Below are 17346 nucleotides of genomic sequence, written 5' to 3'. Positions count from 1 at the left end.
AACAACCTCATGACTGATTGTTGTGCTTATCCATAACATGGTTTTCTCGGTTTAGGATGATGTTTCTCAACCTTGGCAAATTTAAGCTTTGGGGACTTCAGCTCCCGAATTCCTTGCCTCTAGCGATCTTAAAAGGGACGCGGTGGCTCAGTGGGTTAGGACGCTGAGCTTGTCGATCAGAAGGTTGCCAGTTTGGCGGGTTGAATCCTGAGTGCCGCGTAACAGAGTGAGTGCCTGTTACTCGTCCCAGCTTCTGCCAACCTAGCAGTTTGAAAGCACATAAAAATGCAAGTAGAAAAATAGGGACCACTACGGTGGGAAGGTAACAGCATTCCGTGCGCCTTTGGCATCTAGTCATGCTGGCCACATGACCACGGAGACGTCCTCGGACAAGCGCTGGCTCTTCGGCTTTGAAACGGAGATGAGCACCAGCCCCTAGAGTTGGAAACGACTAGCACGCGTGTGCGGGGGAACCTTTACCTTTACCTTTAGCGATCTTAAAATCACAAAGGTTGAGAAACACACATTTAGGAAGAGCGTGTTGCATGAACTCAGGCACTGTACCAAGGATTTAGTATGACACTCTTCCTAGGAGTTGGATCCTAACTGCAAGAATAATACAGTTAAGTCTTGCTGGGTTGCTCTCAAGCTTACAGCTTCCATTCCCCACGTACCTAAAAGGATGAGGATTTAGATCAGATGCATTGGTTAGAATGCCAAAACACAGTTAAAACGTTCGGAAAGAGCTTTGTTTTATTTCCAAACATTTCCTGCTTTGGCTAAATAATCTTGTGATGTAGGAGAGAATGGCTCTCTTACTTTTTAAGCTTATATCTTGCAGACTGCTTGGAGCTGTGCTGTGTTATAATGACACATCTCAGTTGTAAGCAAAGACAAGGAATGTGTGTGGTATGTGTGAGTCTGTATAAATTATAACACATATGTAATGTAGGTTGTAAATCACATTAATGCAGACAGCTGTTCTATATCCTGGAGAGTTTGTTTGGGCGACTGCTTGGCTGGTATAGAAATCTTTAAACGAATGTTGTATTTCTAGCTTTCTTCTCTACGTGGGTTTGCATAAGAGGGAAATTAGAGAGATGAGTGCCCTACATCCTTTTATACTGAAGGATTGTTGGGATTTTGTAGAAAACTCTAAAAATGGTTTATATATTGTATATTTATAGTAGCTAAAAATATCTTCGTGGTATTGCAGAGGGCCTGATTTAATAATCTCGTTTACTTTGCATTTCCTTTAGAATTAGACTTGACTTCATCTGTTCTTGCATTTTGCAAGCCTGTAGGGTACTGTTTTTCCAGCGTGTCTTTGTGGCTTAAGCTGATTGGTGGTGGTGATGGGGTGTTATCATAGTTAGATTTATCATCTTAGCTTAGCTTGTGAATGTTTCTCTGCTGCTTCAGTTGTCTTTATGGTCTGCTTTCATGTGAATCGTGAATAATGTGACACAGATGCAATATCCTTAATTTATATTATTGGGGTTTAAATCCTGATATTGTGATCTTTGCAGAGTGGATAATCAGATCAAGGGGTGTTCTGTACCAGCCTGGTACCGGCCCTGCAGAAAAGGCAGGGACAACCCCTTTACAAACGGCAAGAGGCTGGAATGACGCCTGCCAAATTTATAGCTACAAAAACAAACAAGATACGAACCAAGAAACAGGAGCTTTAAGAAACACGAACTATCCAAGCGGTTGCCTTCAGCAAACCAGCCCTCCCCACACATTCCCCTTATATAGAGTTCAGGGCGTGGCTTCTCTCTGCCTCCTTCCGAGAAGCCCCATTGCCTTCCTCTGTTTACTCCTAATTGACTGCCTCCCGTGTCGGGCATCCTTGAACAGGGCCAGCTTTGGGTCATCTTCATCCACACTGTCAGGCTCACACAGCTAGGTCTCTGTGGTGACCAAGTGGGAGGGGCCTGGCTGAGGGCTCTCATCAGCAAGATCTTCAACCCCCTCAGCAAGGTCTTCAACACCCCCCTCCTCCTCCTCTGAGTCGTCCGACCCAACTGCCGAACCCACAGGCTGACCCTGAATCACAACAAGGGGACCCAAAAGTGGTGACATTTATGGGATGTGCTTAACCATGTAATTGATAAGCACTAAGTTGCCAAACATCTGCATGAAAGGAACAGTTGGAAACTACGAGTGTGAAGTCTTGATCACAAGCTTTTCTAGACAGTACCAATAAAATGAATATTTGTAGCTCAGGGTTGGGGCTCTCTGAGCTTGGATGTTTTCTTGCAGACGTTTCATTACCCAACTAGGAAACATCGTCAGTGCCAGAAGGGAGTGGGGTCTGCTCTCTTTTCTAGCACTGATGATGTTACCTAGTTTGGGTAACAAAACTTCTGTAAGACAACAACTGTGCTCAGAGAGCACCAAGGACTGCTCCTTTCTAGACATTATTTCCAGTGTAGCAAGAAATGTTTTGTCTTTTGGGATGGGCTCTTGTTTTCTTGATTGCTCAAACATTTTGGGCAGACATAATCTCAACTTATTCTAAAAAATTCACTAGGTCTGCCAGCTCATATGCTTTCTAAATAACTTTCCTTCTCTGCAGTCAAAGGGAAAAAGAACGGAGGAATTTGCAAAGCACACATAGGGCACGGGCACTTTCATAGCTAGGAGGTGACCAAGGGTGACATGTGAATGTCTGATCTTCTCTAAATTCTTTCACCGCACAATCTTCTCCCTAGGGGTCCAGCATCTCTAGGTTCCCCCACTCCCATTCAATCTCATGGCAAGACCACAGGAGAGGCCACTTCTGTTTTTTATTTACCCACACTGGGGTGTATGTGTGCCAAAAGAGAGGCTTTGAAAGGATGGAAAGAGATTTGAGGGGGAACCCCGCCCCCCCCCCAGCACCAGGAACAGCATGGTCCACCTTCACCTAAGCCCAAAGGAGCCCCTAAGTGAAATTACAAATTTTTAAGCCTCTGAAAACACAGTAGAAATTAAGATTATTGCCTAGAGCAGGGGTAGGCAACCTCGGCTCTTTTATAACTCATGGACTTCAACTCCCAGAATTCCTGACTCAGGAATTCTGGGAGTTGAAGTCCATGAGTTATAAAAGAGCTGAGGTTGCCTACTCTGGCCTAGAAAGTAGCTTTTGGAGAAATGGAATGATTTTTTTGGACCCAACATTAACCTTTAAGTGTCCCACAGGCGCTTTTCCAAAAGGCAACTGGACTTTCTTGTCCTTTTTTCCTTGAAAACCTTTCGCTTCTCATCCAAGACCCTTCTTCAGTTCTGAAGAATCTTTGGGGATGATTGAGAATCTCAGACATTTAACCTTTTGGGTGGTTTTCTGTTTTGGTGCACAGGTCGGCCATATCCAGATTGGTCTAGAACAGGTGCAGATACAGCCTGTAAACGAGTCTGAATCGTCGTTCCATGGGAAAGAGCACTTCATCCGGCGGAAGAGGTCCAGCCCGGGCCGTCCTTTGAAGTCAACGATCCCTATGGAGCATTGCAGTGTTTTACCAGGTGGGTGAGTAGAGATCCATTTGGTTACAGCACTTAATGTCAGTCTGGAAGAATCAGGGCCGCACCTGAAGTTCCCGTTAAGATGATGTAAGCTCATGCCTACACACAAGAATCTAGTCAACTAACCATCAACACTACATTGGCGCTAGATAACAGCCAAAGGAATTCAAGAGGGGATGGACTTAGACTGTTTATGGGAACATAATGATGCTAGGGTGATTCCTATCTTGACTCTCACCCCAGAGCTGTGCATGCTCTTCTCCTACATTTAATATATTAGGTACTGTGGAATGGGAGATGGAATAGGCGCATATACCCTGGTCCAACAGATCTGATTATTATTCTTATATTACCTGTCTCTTCCTTTGATCTGCAAGCAGTGTCTGGACAATTTACTCCATGCGTACCCCAGGCCTAAGCATAACGGTCTTGTTTGCAGAAAGCTGGAGAGCAGGGATGTCCAGCTTTCTCGGGAAAAATCGAGGCAGTTGTCCACGATTGGAAGTTTTTAAAGTATTATCTTGACTTTTTTGGCCATCAATGCCCCTGCTGGAGAGTTTGCATTTATGGAGTACCCTGGGCAGCAAGCAGAGAAGCAGTCTGAAATTGTTGAGCCTGGAGTACAGCGATGGTCAGAAAAAAGATGGCTATCCTTTTGATGGCCAGGATCTACACTTATAAATAATGGAAGTGCTGGCAGTATGATGTGAACATGGTCACATTGTCATGTATAGTATTTTCTTTCGTTTCCTTCTTTTTTATATTTTTTTAGCGGAAGGTAATCTTTGCGTTTAAAGGGTGAGCTCATTTTAAACATCAACTACAGTTTGAGAAGGTCCTGATTTGGGCAAACCCTGTGAATGATTTTTTTTTTAAAGTTCTCATGAACAAGACTTCCTGGCGCTTTTCACACAACATGTTACGTCATGCCAACAAGCATTATTGTGGCTTGACCCAAGGTGGCAACTCATCGGTTGGGCTTACACATTATGTTAAGCCACTATTTGATCACGTGGGATATATTGAGTAGCCTGCAACTGTTTGGCAAAAAAAACAACCACATGCTCAGTCATAAGGCCAGAAATCCAATTTGCAAACTAGGGTGCCTGGGGTTTTGTAGCATCCTTAGCCAAACTCAAACAAGTTACAGTAAGGGTTTGTTTAGTATTTGACCCAACGGCTCAGGGGTCTTCAAATTTGGTCCTTTTATGACTTGTGGACTTCAACTCCCAGAATTCCTCAGCCAGGCACGCTGGCTGAGGAATTCTGGGAGTTGACGTCCATAAGTCATAAAAGGACCAAGTTTGAAGACCCCTGTAATAGCTGAATTCCTACAACAGGTGCAGTATCTCCTTACCAAGTGTCTCCTTGCTGAGGTAATGGGGTGTAAGACCCTTCCTAAGTCATAGAAATACCGATGGCAGTAGCAATAGCACTTATAGACCCAGTGGTGGGATTCAAATATGTGAACAACTGGTTCTCTGTGTGGATGCCACTTCCGGAAGTCCATTCTGGGCCTGGGCAACAAAAAAATAGCTACTGGTTCTGCCGAAGTGGTGCAAACTGGCCAAATCCCACCACTGTATATACCGCTTCACAGTGCTTTACAGCCCTCTCTTAAGCAGTTTACAGAGTCATCCTCTTGCCCCCAACAATCTGGATCCTCATTTTACTGACCTCAGAAGGATGGAAGGCTGGTCAGGATCGAACTCCTGGCAGTGGGCAGAATAAGCCTGCAATACCACATTCTAACCACTGCGCCAACAAAGCTCATTGATGCTTTTGCTCCTTCTTTGCTCCACAAGAGTTATGCCTTCCAGTAGGCTGAGTGAAATAATGATTTACTTCCTTCTCCTTTGCAATTGGATGACATCGGCTGGGCTTTGAAGCTAAACAAAGTCAGGCCTGGTTCCTACTTAGATGGACAACATCTGGATTGTAACCAAGATTGGGAAGCGGAAAACCATCCCAGACAGAACTAAGGGCAATCCGTTTCCGTGTTGCTGCCAAGAATGCTACAGGTCTATAACTGTATAATCACCAGGATTTGAGGATATTGTTTGGGCTAAGGTGGTGTTTGGGGCTTTTTTGCAAAAAAAAAAAAAGGATGTGTTTCTTAGAAGCTGGTATGGGAACAGAAATTTCTCAGCATCTTTTAAGAGTGTGTCAGATAACTGAAGGCCTCCTTAAAGGGCTGACACATTGAGTGAGCAGAAGGAAGAACTTATTTAGCATATGGCCTATCAGACATGGATTATCAAACTCTAGGGAGGATTCCATGAGAACAGATTGCCCCATTCACCTAGATCAGACATGTCAAACACAAGGCCTGGGGCCCGGATCCTAAGTGGTTTCATGTGGCCCGCGAAGCCATCCTGGAAACAGTGAGGGAACGGCCCCCACTGCCTTGGCCCTGGCCCAGAGACCCTCCTTCTGCCAGAGACCCTCAGATCTGTCCCACTCCTGCCCAGGCCCCCATAGGCACCCTTGATGAGAACGATGTAGAGCTGGCCATGCCCACCCAGTAGGCCATACGCACTCTAGCCACGCCCACCCAGTAGGCCATGCCCACCCTGGCCACACCCACCCAGCCCCCTGAGGGCAACCGCAATGCTGATGCGGCCCTCAATGAAATTGAGTTTGACACCCCTGACCTAGATTAATAAATGTGTTAGTCCTTAAAATGCCCAAAGATTCTCAAAAGTACACAAACACAAGGAAAAACACAAAGAATACCTTGTTGCAAGGTTTACAAATGACAAAAGAATGCTAATAAAAATATGTGGTGTTTTGTATTCACACTGCAGTTTCATGCTCAGTCAGACCTCTGGAGGGTTTTTCAGAAAAAGAAAAAAGAATTATCCAACACATCAAAATGCCATCTCAGTACTCAGAGCACTGCAATCTAGGATACGTTCCTACAACTTGTTAAGCCACAATGTGATGTGTTTGGCTTTGGCTTAGCGTGGTGTAGGAACTCAACCTCAGGCATCCGATATGTGCCCTAACGACGCTATGTCACCCGTACCATTGACATCATTGTGCAAATGACACAAATGATGAAATTTACATCATGGACGCAAAGTCGTGATGGGTGTGGCATCAATTCCCCACTCTGCCAACTCTTCAGCACCCCCCGAAACTCAGTAACTATGGTTTGCAAACCTGTGTTCATGGCTCAGCGTAACGCTCAAACTTCTGCAAAAGTATTTTCAGCAGAAACAGCCAATGTCTTCAGCCTTCTTTAGCCTGCTGTGGAGAATTTGTGGTATACATTACATCAGCCTGTGGAATGCCATAAATCTCCGTTGTGTGTCTTGTGTACAGGGTGGATCACATATTATTTGTAGACGATAGAAGAGATCAAACAGGCACAGTGTTGCAAGGGGATTGTAATACTATGGCCATTATCGTGATAATGCTATGTTCTCGCAACGTAATAAACCATAAATGTTTATGTCCAAGCTGCAAGGGCTAAGTCAAAAATCAAACAAACCACATTATGAAAACCAGAATATTGTGCTAAGGCTAAGCTATACTTTGCTTGGCTTATTTTGCCTTAACATTTTACAGAAGGCAGAAATATGATTTTATACATACCGAAATAAATCATAATAAATCATAATTTGTTATGTACAGGCAGTCCTCGGCTTACAACAGTTCGTTTAGTGACTGTTTGAAGTTACAATGGCACGGAAAAAAGTGACTTATGACCAGTGGTGGGATTCAGCCAGTTCGCACCAGTTCTGCAAAACCAGTAGTTAATTTTTGGTTGCCCAAGCCCAGAACGGACTTCCGGAAGTGGCATCCACACAGAGAACCGTTTGTTCACATGTTTGAATCCCACCACCGCTTATGACCGCTTTTCACACTTACGACTGTGGCAGCACCCCCGTGATCATGTGATCAAAATAGATTTATAACGGTCGCAACGTCCCAGGGTTATGCGATTCAACTTTTGGGACCTTCTGACAAGCAAAGTCAATGGGGAAGCCAGATTTATTCAACAGCTGTGTTACTCACTTAATGACTGTGGCAAGCAAGGTGGTAAAAATGGGACAAAACGTAACAACTGTCTTGCTTAGCAACAGAAATTTTGGAGCTTAATTGTGGTTGTAAGTCAAGGACTGCCCGTCTTGTGGGAATGCAGCTTTTGTAGAAAATAAGAGGCAGCCATGCATTTTTTTTAGAGAAGTTTATAATCTGACTGGCACCTTCAGAAACACACTTATTTTGTTTGGTTAGATATATCAATGGCACAAATATTCGGGAGAAAAGCATCTCACCCCTTTCTTGAGAAATGCTTATTTAAGCTGTAAAAATGTAATCAGACATGCAAGGGTTCTTTTGATGGCTGCAAACGTGCGGTTTTCCTGGGGAATCTAGTGTTCCTTCTTAATCTCTTTCCCCAAGATCTCAGCCGGTGATGTAAACTCTCATTACAGAGGATGGATTTGGTATAAAACACAGCTGAAAACAAAGCAAATCTGCCCTCTGAGACAAGGCCACCAGCCCAGTATATTGTTCTGAAATATGTCAGCTGCAAAAGTTTGGGTTTGCTAAACCGCATTTTTCTGGTAAAGTCTTAAATCGTGTGAGAGGCAGGAACACGTTTCAAAAGAACACACTGGCTTTATTTTTAACATCTAAAAAGCAAGCAAAAAAAAGGCAGGCACAAAACAAGGGGGAAGAAATCTCAAGTGTCAGTGAAGATTGTAATTCATTCATTCATTCATTCAATCAATCAATCAATCAATTTAGGGGTCACCCAAATGAAGACAGTGAGGCTCACGGCATAAATCATAGAACAAAAATTCAATCAGAATGAAAAACATGAAACAAGAGACAAAGGTGTGAATCGGGCCAGCAAGAGCAAAACAAATATCGCACCCATAAGCAGATTTAAGAGAAAGTGATTGTTAGGAACAATCTGTAGGCTGGCTATAGTCAAAATAAATTTCTTTAGGTTTGCTGTGGGTTAGAATCTGTGACTAAGCTTACCCGTAATGCTACGCTCGGCTTTGTTAATCATAATTGGTCAAATAAACCTAATTGGCTGGGTGCACATATAATCACCCAAACCGGATACCCTTCAGATGTATGGATTTACAGCTTGCAGAATTCTTTGCAATGAAGAATTACATGAAGTGTTAAAGCACGTGTGTGGTTCTAGATTGGGGGAAATTGTTTTTGGTCATAAACCTTGCATTTCCTGAAATTTTGAGCTGTGAATCATAAATGTATGGATAGAACTATATCTGATAAGAGGCAGAATACATACTCTTCTGCCACTATCCTTACAAAACCTATTAGGACTTATCTATGAAGAGAAATGAAAATACACATCTTCCCAGTTGATGTTCAAGCTTTTTGTACTGAGCTATAGTGGCGCAGTGGTTAGAATGCAGTATTGCAAGCTAACTCTCCCCACTGCCAGCAGTTCGATCCTGACCAACTGAAGGTTGACTCAGCCTTCCATACTCCTGAGGTCAGTAAAATGAAAACCCAGATTGTTGGGGGCAAGAGGCTGACTCTGGTAAAACCACTTAGAGAGGGCCGCAAAGCACTGTGAAGCTGTGTATAAGTCTAAGTGCCATTGCTATATGGAGCCTCTGATTTAATTTTATCCCTGATAGTTGTTTTATTTTAAACAGATGTTCTGATTTTAGAGATTTGTAAAGTACCTTAAGGGAGCAGGTGTCATGTAAATTTTCTGAATAATAAGCAGTCAGAAAAGTTGAAACACATTATGGTGTTTGGTCTCCCTGGTTGGTCTAATCAAACCTTAAAATCCCTATTCCCAAATAGGATATGGGGGGCGGGGGGAATCTTGTTTTGCTAGTAAAATACATTAGTAGCCTAAGCTATGTCTGTGATAGAGTTCTGTAATAGCCTCTTTTGTGTCCATAGAGATTCTCAGTCACCCAGGTCATGGTCGTCCCAAAGGTGCTTTTTTCAGGAGGCAACCAGACTTTCTTGTTTTTCTTTGAAGACTTTTCACTTCTCAGCCAAGACACATCTTCAACAATGACCGGAGGGTGGGGAATGGAAGGATTTATATTCCTTGCAGACAGCTAGTCATTTGCATTCTTTTAGAGAGTTGTTGAGGCCGCTTGGAGGTTAATCTGTGTCCTCAGGGCCACCTGTGTGGAGCCTTCTTGGATGCAGGATGTTTTCTGCCCTGCGTCCCTTCAGAGTTGAAGACAAGCGCAGGCTGTTGGGGATGAGTCTGTCTTGTCTGCATCTCAAAATGAAGCGCAAATGGTTCCTGCGGTCTGCAATGTTTTCTGGAAATCCGTTCATGCTCCCGTGCCGTTCGAAAGGTATTCATCCCAAAGTCCATAGCTAAATGTCTATGGAGATTCTCAGTCATTCAGGTCATGGATGTCCCAAAGGTGCTTTTTCAGGAGACAACTGGACTTTTTTGTTTTTTTGTTTTGTCCTCTTCTGTTTTTGAGACTACGTAGACCGGGGTGTCAAAATCAATTTCATTGAGGGCCGCATCAGCATTGCGGTTGGCCTCAGCGGGCCTAGTGGGTATGGCCAGGGTGGGTGTGGCCTACTGGGTGGGCATGGCTAGAGTGCGTATGGCCTACTGGGTGGGCGTGGCCAGCTCTACATCGTTCGCATCAAGGGTGCCTATGGGGGCCTGGGCAGGAGTGGGACAGATCTGAGGGTCTCTGGCAGAAGGAGGGTCTCTGGGCCAGGGCCAAGGCAGTGGGGGCCGTTCCCTCACTGTTTCCAGGATGGCTTCGCGGGCCGCATGAAACCACTTCACGGGCCGGATCTGGCCCCCGGGCCTTGTGTTTGACATGTCTGACATAGACAATACCCATTAGCGATAGCACTTCCTAGTAACAGCATTCTTGCCTTACTCATAGAAGCACTTGTAGTTAGGCGAACACAGGAAAATAAAGACTTCTTGCCATTAAGCAAGCAAATTTTTATTGATTCCATAATTTAGAAAAAGCTCTGAAGCAGCTTCCATCGTTTAGAAAAAGCTAGAAAAAGATACATGTATAGTTGGAAAAGATGACTAAAAAATCAGTTTTTAAACCAGAACTGTTCTTGTTAGGAATATTAGGAGCTAATTATGAGAAGGAGAGCGAATATTTAATATTACATGTATTAACATCAGCGAGAATGGTATTTGCCCAATATTGGAAAAATGAAAACTTACCAACTGAAGAAGTATTAATTAAGATAAATCTAGATTGTGCAGAAATGGATAGATTGACTTTAGAGATTAAAGAGAAAGAAGATTCAGTTTATTTTAGAACATGGGATAACTTTTATCAATGGTTAAGAAAACGAACTAGTGAGAAAGGAATGTGATATGCTATTTTGAATACACACTAGTAAGAAGAATGTTATGAATTGATTAACTATACTGTCTATGATAACTAGTCATACTTACTATTGTTATGCATTACTATATTAACTATCGTTACTTAAATATATGTACCCAGACAATATTCTGTTTGTTAAATATTGAAAATGTCACTGGGGGATAACCCCAATGTTGACCCCCACCCTGTCCTTATCCCAATCCCGACCCCAACCCTAGCCTAAACCCTAATCCTAATTCCAATCCTATTTTATCCCTAACCCTATAAAATCTAATAAAATTCTTTAAAAAGAAAAGAAAACGCTCTGGAGATTTTTTTTCAAAAGCCAATTATTTTATTTCCACCACAGTGCTGTTCATTTTGAAATGTCAAGCTGGAAATTTCAAAGTTCACAAAGAGATAATGATGTTTAGAAGATTTTCTGGTTTACCCAAGGCCCAGGGATCAACTGTGGATCACTCTTTCCCAGGCATAGATCCTATACATGTAGTGCTCCAGGTTTAAATAATTTTATCCTGCATCTTTAGCCATCATCCTTCTGCCATGTTATTTTTTCTAAGCTGTAGGTTTAACTTGGCTTGGAACACCTATTGTTGTGGCCAAAAACTAGGCATGCTAAAAATAGCAAGCAATGTAATGAAAACTCTCTTATCCCTTATTAGGAAGTACATGTTGTAATAGGAACAAGTGCATTTTTTGATGACAGCTTGTGTTAGATCAATTGTGAACTCAAAACATTACAGGCTGTAAAACTGGCAACCATCTTGTATGGTTACCTATGTTCCTTGACCTCAGATTTTCCTAATGTGATGTTCTTTGGAACATGTTGGCTGGAAATGCTAGGAGTTATACTTTCCAAATCTGTTGAGTCCACAGTCTACCGGAGGATTGCTTTTCCTGTGCTAACTCATTTTAAATCTAATTTAAATAGTAATGGCAATAGAAATGGCAGACTTATATACAGCTTCACAGTGCTTTGCAGCCCTCTCTAAGTGGTTTACAGAGTCAGCATATTGCCCCCAACAATCTGGTTCCTCATTTTACTGACCTCAGAAAGATGGAAGGTTGAGTCAACCTTGAGCACGTCAGAATTGTACTCCTTGATTGTTGTTAAAGATTCTCTTCACACCCCTAATTGCCCTTGTCTATTTATGATGGTTATGCTGAATATCATTACTTAGGAATGAACAAGATGTATATTCTTTAAACCATGGTTTTCATTGTAGTTCAGGAAGGTGAAAGTTTATTTTGCAGAATGGTGCAATTCCTCTGGGTGATTAAATGAACCAACATCGGATTGTGTTTATATTCTCATATATCCACCTAGTATGAAGCTTAACCTTGGTAAGTTTACTAAGAATAACTTTAATCCAGCCATGCCTAGATCACAGGGTTATTACAAAGATAAATTGAGAATGAGGGAGACCCATAAGAACTATGTTTAGCTGACTGGAGGATGGGTCAGTAAGGATATAACAAATAAGCTGCTACAGGTACAGTATATATTATTGTAAGCAGGTAAAGAATCCCCATATTTGACAATCAGATGCATAACAAATGGGACAAGAAGTGTAAAAACTATGACAAGTCATTGATTGTATAGTTGAACCCACCATCTTTATTTTTGTTTTATCTTCCTTTGAAGATGTCTCTGACAGCAAAACATTTGTCCATGTTTCCATCTGCCTTGCTGTATTGCTGGAATGGATTTTTTTTCTTTATTTATTGGTAACTTTGAGTCACTGTTGTCTCTTGGCAACTGCCTAGACGAATCCCGGCAGTTTTCTTGGCAAGATTTCAAAACTGGTGTGCCATTGCCTCTTTTCTAGGACTGAGAGAAAGTGACTGGCCCAAGGACAGTGAGCTGGCTTCATGCCTAAGGTGGAACTAGAACTCACAGCCTCCCGGTTTCAAGCTTGGTACTTTAACCAGAACACCAGACTGGCTCTGAGTGGCATTACTAAGGATGTATTTAGAACTGGACAGATTTATGTCAAGTAGGTGGTCCTTGAGATCCTCAACCGTTGTTAAGCTTTGAAAGATCAGAGCAGCAAGCAAGAGCTTGAAAATGAACACAGGAATGAGTGTTTTAAAACTGGCAAGATATGTTTCACATAGCTGGGTTTCTGGCAGGGATATAATTGTGTTTTGAGGCCTGTGAAGTTTCTGAATAGTCTTCAGTGGTAACCTAATTAATAAGGGTAGGACTCAATTTGTGTGTATGGGTCCAACTAAAAGCATTAATTTTGGATGAAATGTACTTTCTATCATTTGAGTCAGCAATTGGTTTTACTGGCGAGGCCCTGAAAAGACACTGAGGAGATAAACAGAGGCCAATCCTTCACTATGATCTCCTGACAAGTTTTATGATTACAGTAATCTCTTCTTCAGTACAGAACTGTGCTGGCAAGCAAGGACCGCTGCTTTAGGACCTCAGATAACTCTCATTCATTCTTCTTATAGCTCTTCTCATAATAAGGGGCTCTTAAGCAATTTATAAGGGGTGTGTGGTGGCTCAGTGGTTAAAGACGCGGAGCTTGAGAACCCAAGTTCAAGACCCAACCACCTTGTGACGGGGTGAGTTCTGTTCCTTGCCCCAGCTCCTGCCAACCTAGCAGTTTGAAAGCATGCAAATGCAAGTAGATAAATAGGTAGCACTTCGCATTCCATGCGAAGGCAATAGCATTCCCTGCACCTCAATGTATAGTCACGCTGGCCACATGAGCACGGATACATCTTTGGACCATGCTGGCTCCCTCGGCTAAGAAACAGAGATGAGCACCACCCCTTAAAAATCGGACACAACTGAACGGGGGAAATTTTTATATTGACTTTTACCTTTAAGCAATTTATGCTGCTCTCCACTCTCTCTCTCTCTTCGTTTCACAATGGAACACGAATAGCTAGAAGAAAACGTCATTTGTGTTGAAATGCTATTAAAGCAAAATACGCGGAAAAATCAACCTAGGGGGTCATTAAAAAGGGGAAGGGATGCACACCTACTCTTATGTAAATCCTGGATTAGATTGCTCTGAGACTATCATGTAGGCCTGCTTGTGCCTTTAAAAATATTGCAGAACAAAAAAAAAGGCAGCTAAAAGGACAACTGGAGCAATTTATCTAAGGAGGAAAGATGACCTCATTTGTGGTCCCTTAACTACAAGCATATAAGATCCTGCGTGGCATAAATTGTGCAGATAGAGAGGGTCTCCCCACCCTCTGCTCACAAAGTTGGTTTTCAAAGGCTTCCAGATGAAACTAAATTCAGGACCAATAGAAGGAAACACTTTTTCACACAGAGCGTAGTGAAATTCTGGAATTTGCTGCCAGCATTTTCGCTCAAGGCAGCCAGCTTGGAGGGTTCTCAAAGAGAATTGGACAGATTCCTGTAGGATCAGGCATCGGTGACGACTAATCCCAATGGTTATTTTGCTGAAGCAAACCTTCAGCGCTAGTCGTTAGGAAGTGACGGTGAAAAAAGCCTCTTACCCTCCATCCTAAATCTGTGAGCTTCTCCAAATGTATCTAGCTAGACGAGCTAGATCCAGACCATGATCCAGAAAGCTCTTCTTATCTTCTTGAATGTAGCTATTTTGCAGGATTTCAATCAATCAGAATAGAGCTGGAAGGAGCCTTGGAGGTCTTCTAGTCCAACCTCCTAGCATTTCAGACAGGTGGCTGTCCAATCTTTGCTTAAAAATCCTCCAGTCAAGGAAGCACTTACAAACTCTGAAGCGCCTCCTACAATTAAATAAATAAATAAATAAATAAATAAATAAATAAATAAATAAATAAATAAATAAATTTCCACTGGTTAATTGTCCTCACTGCCAGGAGATTCCTCCTTAGTTCTAGATTGCTTCTCTCCTTGATTAGTTTCCATCCGTTGTTTCTTGTCTTGCCCGCAGGTGCCTTGGAGAATAGCTTGACCTCCTCTTCTTTGGGGCAGCCCCTTAAATACTGGAAGGCTGCTACCATGCATCACATGCCAAAAAGGGGAAAGCGTATGTTGCTAGTCTTGGTTTTCACCAGACCAGCCATTCCCAATTCCTCCAGCTGTTCTTCAACTATTCCCAATTCCTCCAGCTTGTTCTTCAAATACCCCAGCACCCCACTGCCCATTCTCTTCCGATTCTTCACCTATGGCTCATTCTCATTTGGAAGATCTCCTCAATTTACTATTTCATGTATTATGTTCTCCTTGGCCTGTGCTCCTCTTCATTGTGTTTTGTTTGCCTTTTCTGCTAACCCTCCACATCTGAACCGCAGAGCTTATAATATCAGTTTGTTCAAGAGGAGACGGGTGCTGTTCATTTAATCCTTTCTTTAATGGCTGCTGTTTATTTTAGTTTGGGATTTTATTGACTTGCAGAGGAATTCGCATTCCAAGGTTCATAAATCAGATGCAGGAGAAGAACGGAGCAATTGGCTTGCTCTGTTGAAAGACTCTCTCACACACACACCCTTCCTTAATCCATCATTATTATAGTCTAGGCCTGTATTTTAGCAAACTGTCTGCAGGGAAAAAAAAAACTTTGAGGGACAAGGAGGGGCCTTGATGTGCCCCCATGCACTGAAGATCTCCTATTGAAGTATGACTTAGTTGGTATTTGAGAGAGTCCGATGGGTCACTTTGTTCAATGCCGCAAAATGAATTAGTTAAATTGTCAGTCTTAAGAGTTCCTTTCTCACCACCCATTCTCATTCACTAAAAGGGTCAGAAGGCAAGACGGAAAGTAAGTTTAAAAAAGCAGTTCCAAAATGCAATCAAAATCCATCGCTCTTCTCTCTGCTGCTCTGAAATCCTCTTTTTCCCCACTGGGTTGAATTGACACTCCATGTAGCCTTCATGAGATTGAATGCAGGGTGCATAGCCAAACTTTCAGTTTGTTGTCCGGTGCCTTCTTGGTGGGCACTTGATTTTTGTACATTTTCCTCCCCCCAATCAGGTATTTTTACTTAACACACTAGCACAGGGGTGTCAAACTCAATTTCATTGAGGGCCGCATCAGCATTGCGGTTGCCCTCGGGGCTGGGTGGGTGTGGCCTGGGTGGGTGTGGCCTACTGGGTGGGCGTGGCTAGAGTGCGTATGGCCTACTGGGTGGGTGTGGCCAGCTCTACATCGTTCGCATCAAGGGTGCCTATGGGGGCCTGGGCAGGAGTGGGACAGATCTGAGGGTCTCTGGCAGAAGGAGGGTCTCTGGGCCAGGGCCAAGGCAGTGGGGGGCGTTCCCTCACTGTTTCCAAGATGGCTTTGCGGGCCACATGAAACTACTTCGCGGGCCGCATCCGGCCCCCGGGCCTTGTGTTTGACATGTCTGCCTTACGCTATTTCAGACAACTCTTTGTCCAGTCTCTTCTTCAAACCCTTCAGTGACGGAGCAGTCACAATTTCTGGAGGCAACTCATTCCACTGATTAATTGCTCTAACTGTCAGGAAATTTCTCTTTAATTCTAGATTGCTTCTCTCCTTGATTAGTTTCTACCTGTGGCTTTGTGTCCTGCTTTCAGGTGCTTTGGAGAATAAGTTGACCCCCCTCTTCTTTGTGGCAGTCCTGTAGATATTGGAACATTGCTCTATCCATCCCAGGATGCCATTTTGAGAGGATGCCCATGGAAAGTTCTTTGAATTCCAGATATGGTCACTGACCAGAAATCATTGTCTAAAACTGATTTCATGTGCTCTAGTTGAATAAAAACTGGGTTTGGCTGATGGAGGACTGAAAGCTCTAATAAACCCTGATGGAGCGGAATTGCCAGCTCTGTGCTGATAGAAGTCCTTGATGGAAAATGGCTGATTCCTGCCTTAGGGCCTTTAGGAGGAGGTGGGTTTAATATGTCTAGTTTAATAATTCATATCCTGTTTTTGAACACACACAGACAGTGCAGATGGATAGGAATTTGCCCAGAAAAGGTTGAGTGAGATTGTAGCGACTGGTGGAGAAATTGCTATTATTTATTATTAATCCAACATTAAGATTCTCTATGTGGGGGTGTATGTGTAAGACTGATCTTTATCCCAGTAGGGTATTTCCAGGGTGAATATTTTTCCCTTCTCTTTGTTTTGTTTAATGTTTTGCTTCCTTAGGAGGGGAGAGGGCCAAAATATCTTGTGTTTCAGTATGGAATATGGAAGGGAAGAGAGCTATAGGTGATGATCGGTAGCGCCTTAGGCAAAAAAGCAATAAAGCCTGCCAGATTCTTTGATAGAGGGTGGGCTGAATGTGTACAAAGGCTGTGCTGATGGGATGGATACGTGGATGAAGAGAAGGCTTGATATTAATTACAGATGAAGTTAGGCAGTGCCATTTTATTTTATTATTTTATTTTATTTTATTTTATTTTATTTTATTTTATTTTATTTTATTTTATTGCATTTTCCCCTAACAGTTTCAATATCGGTTTCATGGAAGAATTGCTACTGGTTTCTGTCAAAGAAAAGTGCACAGAGCTTTAAGTGAGAGTATTCTCTTTTCCACTCTACAATCT

The 17346-nt window shown here is 42.7% G+C and overlaps 1 protein-coding gene across 1 annotated transcript in view; it reads left to right on the top strand.

The window, feature by feature from the left end:
- Positions 1–17346, top strand: part of ADAMTS17 (ADAM metallopeptidase with thrombospondin type 1 motif 17) — a gene marked incomplete at both ends in the record, with an annotated part of 127757 nt that overhangs the window by 14948 nt on the left and 95463 nt on the right. Inside the window, one exon of the mRNA XM_083371328.1 lies at positions 3345–3507. Coding sequence (XP_083227454.1) covers positions 3345–3507 — 163 coding nt within the window. The remainder of the gene's footprint in view (positions 1–3344; positions 3508–17346) is intronic.

The sequence above is a fragment of the Vipera ursinii genome (assembly GCF_947247035.1).
Source record: "Vipera ursinii genome assembly, chromosome: 11".
NCBI lineage: Eukaryota > Metazoa > Chordata > Lepidosauria > Squamata > Viperidae > Vipera > Vipera ursinii.
The sequence above is the reverse complement of the archived record's forward strand: the minus strand, read 5'-3'. Positions and strand labels throughout refer to the sequence as shown.